The sequence below is a fragment of the Tenrec ecaudatus genome, chromosome 4, assembly GCF_050624435.1.
Source record: "Tenrec ecaudatus isolate mTenEca1 chromosome 4, mTenEca1.hap1, whole genome shotgun sequence".
NCBI lineage: Eukaryota > Metazoa > Chordata > Mammalia > Afrosoricida > Tenrecidae > Tenrec > Tenrec ecaudatus.
Window position 1 is genome coordinate 62,749,513 of NC_134533.1, and position 12,209 is coordinate 62,761,721.

The 12,209-nt window shown below is 41.0% G+C and overlaps 1 protein-coding gene and 1 pseudogene across 1 annotated transcript; both read left to right on the forward strand.

Annotated features, from left to right (window-relative positions):
• On the forward strand, window positions 1-1,781 carry LOC142445832 (olfactory receptor 10A6-like; annotated as a pseudogene).
• Window positions 1,782-10,979: 9,198 nt separating this feature from the next.
• LOC142446710 (olfactory receptor 10A6-like) lies at window positions 10,980-11,930 on the forward strand. The gene has a single exon (XM_075548455.1). It carries the CDS (start codon window positions 10,980-10,982, stop codon window positions 11,928-11,930), a length of 951 nt encoding a protein of 316 aa, XP_075404570.1.
• Window positions 11,931-12,209: the final 279 nt, after the last annotated feature.

Here is a 12,209-nt window from a genome sequence, read left to right on the forward strand (position 1 = left end):
ATGAAAAGGCAAAATCAGAGCTCTGTAGGGGAATTCATTCTTTTTGGGTTTTCTAATTATCCAGAACGCCCAGAACAACTTTTTAGGGTTTTCTTGCTTATGTATCTGATGACCCTGATGGGGAATGCCCTGTTAATCCTCCTCATCTCCCAGGCCCAGAGCCTTTAGGTCCCATGCACCTGTTCCTGCAGAACTTATCGGTGGTGGAAGTGAGCTTCAGTGATTATGCCTGAAATGCTGGTGGTGCTCTCCACTAAGAAGGCGACCGTTTCCTTTTCTGCCTGTTATGCGCAGATGTATTTCATTCTTCTTTTCGGCGGGACTGAATGTTTTCTCCTGGGGGCAATGGCCGATGATCGATTTCCTGCCATCTGTCATCCTCTGAGCTACCAGATGATTATGAACAAAAGAGTTTTTAATGAAATTAGTTACATTCTCGTGGGCCTTAGGTTCCATGGTGGCCACTGTGCAAAAAATACCTTTTCTTTCTGTGGTTCCAATGAAATGGATCATCTTTCGTGTGAAAGCCCTGCGTGCTAGCGCCGGCATGCGGAGACTCCTGCGCGTTTGAGATTTACGCGCTTACTGGCACCGTTCTCGTTGTTATGGTCGCTTGCGAGTTGATCCTCTTGTCCTCCGTTCGAATTCTCCTTGCCATCCCGAAGGTGCCATCCACGGCAGGGAGGCAGGCCTTTTCCACCCGTGCTTCTCATCTCCCCCTGTAACTCTGTTTCATGGCACAGCCAATACGACTTACATACAGCTGAAATAAGCTCCTCAGCAGACACCAGGAAAGTCATGTCATTGAGGTACTCTGCGCTCACCCCACTGCTGAATCCCCGCGTCTACAGCTGGCGAAACAGTGAGATGAAAAGAGCCCTGGGGAAATTATGGCCAAGAAAAGTGCTTTCCCACCCAGTCTGTTTAAATAAAAAAAAATCCTGTGCTCGTTGGTCCCTGCTGCCTGCACTTTATTTAAATGCTAAAAATGGTGAGCACATATTCCTTTCGCTGTTTGAGGACGTTTAATTGGCTGCATTCTTCACGTTTTCCGCCATCTATAGGGTAGCCTCTTTTTCTTTTTTAATCATTTTATTAGGGGCTCATACAACTCTTATCACAATCCAGACATACATCAATTGTGTAAAGTACATTTGTATATTCATTGCCCTCATCATTCTCAAAACATTTGCTCTCTACTTAAGCTCCTGGCATCAGCTCCTCATTTTTCACCCTCCCTCCTTGCTCCCCCCTCCCTCATGAACCCTTGATAATTTATAAATTATTATTTTGTCATATCTTACACTGTCTGACGTCTCCCTTCACCCACTTTTCTGTAGTCCGCCTCCCAGGGAGGACGTTATATGCAGATCCTTGTAATCAGTTCCGCTTTCCAGCCTACCCTACCCCCACCGAAGGGGAGGGTATTGTTTATATCTCCACAGGGAAAGAGGGACCAGACTTCAACCCGTTGCTCCAAGATGTGAATGCCTCTTTTTCAACGATAAACGGTGATCATTCATTTCTCACAGACTTCTTCTGTTTCCAGCACGTGCTGTCGTGGAGTAGGCGCTGGCTCAACACCACCGTCAGCCTAACCCAAGGAAACTTGCCTGGTCCTGGGCCGTCTTTTTGATCACGGTGTGTTAGGTTCGTTTTTGTGGCTCTTGTAGAATACCTTTACACCTCGGGGCTTATTGCCTGGCACTATTCTAGAAAACGTCTTCATGGGCGAAGTATTGGAAGAAGCTCACCACAGCGTTCTTTCGAGCCTGTCCTAGGCCTGGTGTACATGAGGGTTACTAGTGATCTTTGATATACCAACGGCATAGCTTCCAGCATCAGAGCGGCACGCAGGACCGCAGTCCGAGGGACGGACAGCTGGCGGGGCGGGGGAGGGGTGGCAATATAGGTTGCAGCCGTTTCTTCATGTTGTACCCGGGCCGCCACTCGAGTGCTGCCACGCAGGCAATGCTCGCCGCAGTTCCCAGTGCGTTCAGCTATTCTCCTTTGAAGTGCGCAATATTGACCGTCCCTCTCTGTTTGCTACCACGCATCCAGACTGTGCCCCTGGCCCACTGGATTTACGTTTTAAGAACAGTAAACCATCAGCGGGGACTCAGGAAAAAAAGACACGATTCCAATAAACGTCTAGTCCCGTAGGTTTGCACGTCTGATGAATTTTAACTGTGTGATAGATTTCTATAGCACGACAGGTGGACGATTCGCAGGTGTGCTATAAAAAAGTGGCGTATGGAATTCTTTTTCAGAACGACTGGACTTACTTCAGACTTACTTGCGTCCAGTGGCTGACAGATACAAGATGTTTTTATTTCTGGAAGGAAAACCTGTTTCGTAAATTAAAATGGTGGCTCTTTTTAGGAGATGAGCAAACTGGTTCTTGCTCATGAACTCACACATATTACAATCCAGAACAAGATTGGTATGTGCCAAATATACATCTATTGTTAGTGATCAGAGAATAAATGAGAACTTTCTTTAAAAATCTTTCTTGATAGTAATGCTGTTTCCCCCCACTTATAGAACGTTGTTTCTGGAGTCTTTTGACTAATTTTTCTTTGTAGACCAAAAATTCCCCAAATATTATAAACAATGCATCATTCTTTCTCTTCTTTCTTCCTTCCCCCTTCTCTTTATTCTTCCTACCTTGTTTCTTTTTTAATAAGATGGGAAATATGATTAACTAGTTGTTACTTTCTTGGGCCCTTTAACTACCAGACTTAAAAAATTATTTTATTGGGGGCTCGTACAATTCTTATCACAATCCATACATACATCCATTGTGTCAAGAACATATGTACATTTGTTGTCATCATCATTCTCAAAACATTTGCCTTCTCCTTGATCCCTTAATATCGGCTGCTCATTTCCCCCCTCCCTCCCCACTACCCCCTACCTCATGAACTCTTCATCATTCATAAATTATTATTATTTTGTCATATATTACACTGTCCGATGTCTCCCCCCGCCTTCTTCTATGCTGTCCATCCCCCAGGGAGGAGGCTATACGTAGATTCTTGTAATCAGTTCCCCCTTTCTACCCCACATTCTCTCCATCCTCCATGCATCGCCACTCTCACCACTGGTCCTGGATGAGTCATCTGTCCTGGATTCCTTGTGTTTCCAGTTGCTCTCTGTACCTATGTATATCCTCTGGTCTAGCCAGATTTGTGAGGTAGAATTGGGATCATGATAGTGGGGGGTGGGGGGAAGGAAACATTTAAGAACTAGAGGAAAGTTACATGTTTCATTGTTGCTTCCCTGTACCCTGACTGGTTCATCTCCTCCCCACAACCCTTCAGTAAAGGGTGTCCGGTTGGCTGCCAATGGGCTTTGAGTCTGCACTCTGCACTCACCCACATTTTCAACGATATGATTTTTTTGTTCCTTGATGCTTGAAACCTGATCCCTTCGACACATCATGATCACACAGGCTGGTGTGTTTCTTCCATGTGGGCTTTGTTGCTTCTGAGCTAGATAACCACTTATTTATCTTCAAGCCTTTAAGACCCCAGACACTATATCTTTTGATAGCTGGGAACCATCAGCTTTCTTCACCACATTTGCTTATGCACACGTTTGTCTTCATTGATTGTATCAGTATCAGGGAGATGGTCACCCACTGATATGATTTTTAGTTCTTTCATGTCTGATAACTGGTCCCTCTGTACCTTGAACCACCATATTTTTAAGTCCTTTCCCAGAATGAATAATTTAAAAATTAAATTCAATATTCCATGGTTGCTAACCCTTTTAGTGTGTAATAAGGAATCACTGGGAAATGCACACGGTAATGTGCTCAGTTCCTAGTCTAAAGTTGTTGGTATAAGTCCATCGATAGACATCATGTACTAAAAGTCTTGCCAATCTACTCATGAGAAATCAGCCCCTGAAAATTCCATGGAACCTAGCTCAACTTTGATATTCATGGGATTGCCATCGGTAAGAATTAATAGCAGCTGTAATGATATTACCAGGTAATGTAACTGTTGTAAAGTGCTGTCACATAGATATCAATTTGCAGTGATCCTGTTTTACGATAGTTTAAAACACTGCTTGGACCCGTGTCATCCCCATAATTGTGTTCGAATGCATTGTTTTAACCCCTGTGTCGGTTTATCACATTGAGAGTTTTCCTCTTTACCCTGGCTCTCTGTCAAACATGATAGGATGTCCAAAGTATGTGAGACGAAGACTTGCCTTTCTCATGCCTACGGAGCATTCTGGGTGCACTGCTTCCCAGATAAATTTGTTAGTTCTTTAGGCAGTCAATTCAGCCAGCGTATCCAGTAATGCCTCATCGAGTCGATGATTTCCTTTGACCAATGAGCAGTCACTACGGTAAAAGGTCATGGGGGAAAGATTAACCGTATACATTTTTGGTTATGTAGTTGGGTCTTTCAGGTGGTTTGGGTCTGTTCACTGGCTCAGGTCTGAGAACTGATTGAGAATCTGTGACTCTCTATTCTGGTCATTTGAGCTTGCTTTCTCTTCATTTGACCTGGAATTCTTCAAGTACACAGATCAAGTGACAATTTAGAAGGTTTTTCCGTCTATTTTACTCCTAAGTATACATAGGTAGCCAAATGCCATAAATCCACATAAGTTAGAATATTCTGATTACTACTTTGACTCTGCTACCTGTTATGGTAAACACAGGAACCTGTCTCAGATGATTAAGTGCTGCCACCCCAAACCTACCGCCATGTGGTCCAATCAGAAGCAATGTTGTTCGAAGTCCTAATTCAATTATCGACGTTCAAGCCAAATTTGACTTGAGTGAAATGGAAATTACAGCAGCCTTCAAGAGTTCTGGGGCTTCCTTCACAAACCCATTCCTCTCCCTTGTTTTAAAAGGTATGTAACCTGGGCGTTACTTGCATGGGTCTATGAGTCTAACCTGGTAAATGCTTTCTCACATGCCAATTTCCTTAAGCTTTCAAATCCCTTCTTCTACAGTATACTAGGCAGGTTTGGTTCTTTAATTTAATTTACTGTGGGTCACTGCATAATCACCGAGCCAACCAAATAAACCATGCAATCCTTTCCCGACATCTCAAGCTGAAACCCTGAATGAGTGAGCTCATATCAGTAACTGAGACTGATGCAACCAGGTATTCCTGGTGCCATGAACCTACACCTTTGGTAGCGATTCCAGCTACTGTCCAGGTTTCTGACTGAAATATTAAAAAATCTTGTCCAGGTTTCTGATGGTTCATATTGGAAAAATCAAGAAGTGTTTTTGGATTTTAGTGTACCTTATCCTGGGACAAACATTTTATGTCATTTCTGGGGGTTTCCTGGGACTGTCAAGTCTAGTTATAAAACTAGAAGCAAAAATGAGTATTGAGAGTGGGTCCTGGGAACATTTAACAATGTCTTATAAGGCATTTGCCTCAGGCAATGCCCCTGGTTTTGCCCCAAATGATATTTTAGACAAAGCTTTATCTAACACAGCAGGACTTATCCCACCAGATGTGGGTAAGAGAACTGATTCTGATGACCAGAGTGCTTTAATAAAATTTAGGGGTTCAATTTTCCGAGCTTCCTGATTTTCTAAACACATATTACCATGCCAAGTTTCACGATCCCATTTCTTTCCAATCAATGTCCTCACTTTAACTTCAGACACCATTTGAACTTGGAAATTCACTTGACATTGTAATCCAGCCACTCTGGAGTTGGCTTTCAGCACTGCCAGCTCTCTCTCAGGGCACAAGTGAAAACGCTGGGGTCTCTGGGCAGTCCTGGAGCTGTGACTGTGAGCCCGGAGCTCATCTTTACCTTTCACCGGGGGGTCTAGCATTGTTGTTAGTAGGCGCATTGAGTCATAGTGATCCCGTGCACAACCGAACAAAAGACAGCCTGGTCCTTGGACAGTCTCACAATTAGGTCTGAGCCCATTGTTGCAGACACCGTATCAATCTGTCCCCTTGACAGTCTTCCTCTTTTTCACTGATCTTCCACTTTAACAAGCGTTATGTCCCTTTCCAGGGACTGGTCTTTCCTGATAACATGTCCAAAGTACGTGAGACAAAGCCTCACCATCTTCCATTCTAAGGAGCTGTCTGGTTGTACTTCTATGACCGATTTGTTTATTCTGCTGGCAGTTCACAGAATTTTCTATATTCTTCTCTTACACCATAACTCAAATGCATCAGTTCTTCTGCAGCCTTCCGTATTCCTTGTTCACGTTCACATGCACACAGGGTGATTGAAAATATCATGGCTGGGATCAGGCACACTGTATTCTTCAAAGTGACTTCATTGCTCTTCAGCACTTTAAAGACAGCTGTGAAGCACATTTGACAAATGCACTGTCATTTGATTTCTTGACTGCTACTCCCATCGAATTGCTTGTGGAGCCAAGCAAAAGGAAATCCTTGACAACTGTGATCTTTTCTCTATTTATTCTGATGTTGTCTATCCGTCCAGTTGTGAAGACTTTAGCTTCTTTACATTGAATTGTAATCACTACTGAAGGCTGCAGTCCTTGGTCTTCACCAGTAAGTGCTTCAAGTCCGACTTGTTTTTAGCAAACCAGGTTGTGTTATATGCATATTGAGGGTTGTTATTAAGTTTCTCTCCAATTCTGATATTTCATTTTTCTTGATATAATCCATTGTAAGTAGGACCAACCAACTAACTTCTCTAAACTTTTCATTTGGACAAAGGTGCAGAAAAGTATGAGTCATTCAGTCACCAAGAGGCCCACTTCTCACCAATACTTGAACTATTGGTAGCAACATTTTGATAATTAATCTTGTCATCACCCTGTTGACCAATGGAGGCAGAATCATGAGTACCTCTCACACTCATCAGCCTCAGCACCAATTAGAAACTCATCCTTTTAATCTTGTTCCTCTAAAGCAGTGGTTCTCAACCTTCCTAATGCCATGACCCTTAATACAGTTCCTCATGTTGTGGTGACCCCCCAACCATAAAATTATTTTCAATGCTACTTCATAACTGTAATTTTGCTACTGTTATTAATCGGGCGACCCATGTGAAAGAGTTGTTCAACCCCCAAAGGGGTCATGACCCACAGGTTGAGAACTGCTGCTCTAGAATCACATGTGTTAAACTGGGCTCTCTAGACAAGCAAAACCAGTGACACACGTGTGTGTGTGTGACTGAAAATAATGGTCCAATCAACTTGACACACAAATTTAACCACAACAGGTATTTAATCTCACTGTCATCAATGATGGCATCTGGAAGGGAGAGATCCTTTGATGATGGAGCCTATTCTGGGAAAGCAGATATAAGTAGAAAAAGAAACTAGGTCTTGAGGTCTTTGGTTGATTTCTGGATACAACCTAGATCAAAGATTCATCTATTCCTATACTCGTTTGGAATTAAACTAATACATTTTACTTATTGCTTAAGTCATTTTAGATAGAGCTCTGGGTCTCTTGATTCTCACATATATTCTGTGAGAGTAATAAAATTGTTGATAACATAATGAATGCTTAAAGTCAAGCAGCTAGTTTGATCTTTTACTTTAAATTAAACAACTCTAATTATGAAATCAACTATAATGACATTTTCCCTCAGACAATTTCAGTGTATGAGGCCATAAAACGGTATAGGATCATATCTGAGGCCATAAAACTGTCACGGATCAGGTAGCCTCCTCTTGTTCCCTGGGAGCAGGTGATGGGTTTGAACCATTGACTTTGCAGTTAGAAGTCTGCTTACCCAACAGTATCATTTTCAAAAGATAAAATGTTCTAAGAGTATGCAGGCTTACAGCAAGTCTGCTTTAATCTACTTATCTTGTTTCCTATCATCGCACACACTGCTAATTCCATCCAAGTCTAGTTGGCCTGTGTTTGTTCACCCTCTCACCTAATCCTCTCCAAATCGAAGAACCTTTCTCTCCTCATTAAACCTTCTCTTTCACATCCTAGTGGGAGATGTCAAGGTGAAACTGAGTCTCTTGGGTGAAGGATATTTATACCCTGTAGAATTTTAGAGTAGTGCTCAACATGGATGACACTGAATGATAATGGCTGAGGGCGAGTTAAAGTTATTGTTTACCATACGATAACACAGACAAGTGTATACAATGCGATTGCAAAGTCTGCAGAGAGCAATCCTCCAGGGCATCTGAGCCACTATCATATAATGCTCTAGAATCAGTGCATTGAGACGTTGGATTGGATTTATGAGATGGTGGCTTTTGCTTAGAGGTAAAACTTTGAATGAAATAGTATGAAAATCAAAGATCCAGAGTCAATAGGTAAGAAGATGAAAATCCCAGTTGAGTCCCGGCGAGCATGCTTTCTGTTCACAGCTGTCCTCATCAAGAATGGAGACGCTTTGGAAGCGCTGGCTCAGGAATCAGTAGTCACGGCTGAAATGGCCAAATAAACATTTTTTTTAAAACCTCTGATTTTGAGGCATGATAGTCAATTTCTCTTTTTTCTGTTTTCAGAGAAAACTTGGGGCAGGAATTAACCTATAAGCACTCTGTCTGCTTTAATCATCATCTCACAAGTTTATAACTGGAAGAGCATTTTGTACCAAAGAAGGGAGTGATCTGCCCTTACATTATAATCAGAGCAACTCAGGCAGCTGGCATCTTCCAGTTAAAGGGAAAGATGGAGCATCCGTGGCCAGTACTCTCTACTTAGCAGGATGGCAGAACTTTGGTTTAGTTCTATAGCATGGATTTTGTATTTTTATCCGAAACTCTACTTTTTCTAATTTGCAAAACCTGCTTTTAAATACAGTGAAACCTGCAAGATCCAGAAGTTGATAGGATTGCCAGTTTTTCTGGGCCTCACAGTTTTTAACCTATGCTAGGGTGCAGTTGATCACTTGTCTATCATCCACCTTGGTAGAAAGTAATTTTCCTTCTCTGACAGATTTTTACCTGTACAGTTTCTGGTTTTTGAAGGTGTTACTGCATTTGACACTGAACACAAACTAGTCTTTCTCCCCCCACCCATTGGAAATAGGCTTGAAATATTTGAGCCTACGAATCTATTGTATAAATATTAGATTTTTTGCCATCTGAAATATAATTTTAATAGTTAATATATGCATTTTATTTGACAATGTGTCTCTGGTCAACATCATTTATGAACATGTCAACCTGCCTTCTATTACCTGCTAATGTGATAACCCAACACAACAGTATATGTCTAACTTATAACAGTCTGTATCCTATTGTGACTATTTATTTTCAAGCATCACCAGTCTATGCTCAGATGTCAACCACTAACTTTTGACTTAGGCAAGTCAGTCTTCCTTTTCATGGCGTCTTTCTTCTGTCTAAAGACATTTCTACCCAAGACATCCAGTGCCGATGCTCTCTCACCTTTCCTCACCACTGAGGGGCAACCTTTCCTTCCTTCGTATTTCTGAAGCACCTGTTGATAGTCAGGATTCCCAAGATAGTAGCTTATTGGCTTTACTTTTTTTTTTTAGATACTATATTTCACCAGGAAGAGTCTGAACTTTGCTAATTTTTATATTCATTTCTTCAACAATTTTTGGCTTATATTTATTTATTCAACAATTACTGGCTTAACAGGTATTATGGACCAGGCACTATTGTAACATTGTGAATATATTGAATATTTATAATATATATACACACATAAACATATCTATCTAGCTATATAGATATAGATATATAAAAAACCCCTAACTGCCATTGAGTCAATTCTGACTCATAGTGACCCCAAAGGACAGGGCAGAACTGCCCTTTGGGTTTTCTGAGATTGTAATTCTGTAAGGGTGTAGAAAACTTCATCTTTCTTGATATACATAGAAACACATGCATATATAGAAACACATCTATATTAGCATACATCAACATATAAGATAATATATGATATATAGGGATTGATATATAGTGAGATATATACATAGTATGATACACAAACACACAACAAATAGATATCACAGTATGAGAGGTAGGCATTAGAGAGACCTGAGCAGAGAGTGGGATATTATATTATGTAGCATTGCTTCAGGGAAAACCTCTCTGTTGGGTTCCGGGCCCAAATATATGCCTGTGAGTGCAGAGTCCCCAAAATGGTAGCTGCTCACTCTGTATTTGTCAATGATTAATGATTACATAAACTTCTTGAGGAGGTGAAAGCAGGAAGAGGGAGACACGTTTTAAATCATAGGTCCACACAACCAGAAAAATGGTCTTTCTATTTTGTTTTGAAATCCATGATGATCACAAAGAAAGGCCATAGAAAATAGTGGCCTTAGCTATTTCCCATCTCTGCAAGGTAAGTACATGTAAAACTGAACCAAAGTCCCTTTGTTTGTTTCTAGAGAATGTTGTCACATTTATCCAATTATGAGTGAGCTTCAAATAGTTCACTGAAAAAACTTATCTTTTAATTCCATTTTTTAAGTTTTCTCATGAATTTTTAGAAGTTCTCTTGACACAGGTGTTTTTACCGTAATCAATATTTATAATAAATACAAATCAACTTTGCTATAATTTTGATGACTAGATTGCTACAAAAATATTTGGTATATATCTTTTTCATTTTTCATTTTTAACACTTTCATGGTTTTAAATTCTATATTTATATATAATTGGAGAAGAAAGATGATATATCAATTATAGGATACAGACTGTTATAAATTATTCATGTTCTTTTAAAATTTATTCAATAAAGAAAATAATATATTTAGTTGCGGAATGATGTAGTATACAACTAGCAATTAAACCCCACTATTGTTTTGTAATTTTCAGACAAAATTTCTGAATTCTTTACATCTTGCTTTATATTCAAAAGATTCACTAATTGAGTAATTGGTCATTCTCCAACATCGCCGACTTGAATTTGTGACAGGATGGGTTCGCCATTACATCTGTCAAGAGTTCATCAGGAGACTGGAGATGTGAGCACTCAGAGATTGTACTACGATGTCTTAATTTATGTACTCTGTTCATAAACACCATATGCTCTGCTACTGAAATGAAAAAGTACCAATTCAACCAAAGCTCTGTGGCTGAATTCATCCTCTTGGGCTTTTCCAACTTTCCTGAACTCCAGGAGCAGCTCTTTGGAATCTTCTTGGTTATCTACCTGGTGACGTTGATAGGAAACACTGTCATTATAGTGGTCATCTGCCTGGACCAGAGCCTTCAGGCCCCCATGTACCTGTTCCTGCAGAACTTATCGGTGGTGGAAGTGAGTTTCAGTGCGGTCATTATGCCTGAAATGCTGGTGGTGCTCTCCACTGAGAAGGCGACCATTTCCTTTGCTGCCTGTTTTGCGCAGATGTATTTCATTCTTCTTTTCGGTGGGACTGAATGTTTTCTCCTGGGGGCAATGGCCTATGACCGATTTGCTGCCATCTGTCATCCTCTGAGCTACCCGATGCTTATGAACAAAAGCGTTTTTATGAAATTGGTTACGTTCTCGTGGGCCTTAGGTTTCTCAATGACTACCGTACAAACCCCATGGGTGTTTAGTTTCCCATTCTGTGGCCCCAATGAAATTAATCACTTGTCTTGTGAAACCCCTCCAGTGTTAGAGCTGACGTGTGCAGACACCTTCTTGTTTGAAATCTACGCATTCACAGGCACCGTTTTCATCATTCTGGTTCCTTTCATGTTGCTCCTCCTGTCCTACGTTCGAATTCTCTTTGCCATCCTGAAGATGCCATCGGCCACGGGAAGGCAAAAGGCCTTTTCCACCTGTGCCTCTCACCTCACATCTGTGACCCTCTTTTACGGCACAGCCAGTATGACCTACTTACAACCCAAATCCAACTACTCCCCAGAAACCAAGAAGCTGATGTCCCTGTCTTACTCACTGCTCACCCCTCTGCTGAACCCTCTGATCTACAGCTTGCGAAACAGTGAGATGAAAAGAGCTTTCATGAAATTATGGCGAAGAACAGTGGTCTCACACACAGTATGACTGTCTTGAGTAGCCGGGCGGTATCGGGTTTCTACCCTACTGCCCTCTATTTTAAAATAATAAACAGTGAAAAAAAAGATGATTTATGTTTGTGTGAATATGTTTAATTTGCTAAATCTCCATGCTTGATAATATATCAGGGGCATATTTAAGTATTAATGTCATTGTTCATTTTCATAGACATAAGCAGTCTCTGCCTTCACAGACTCTTTAATATTGGTCTAACACAGCGTCTTCAACCATGTGATGGTCTTCCAGGTAGTTAGTTTTTTTTGTCAG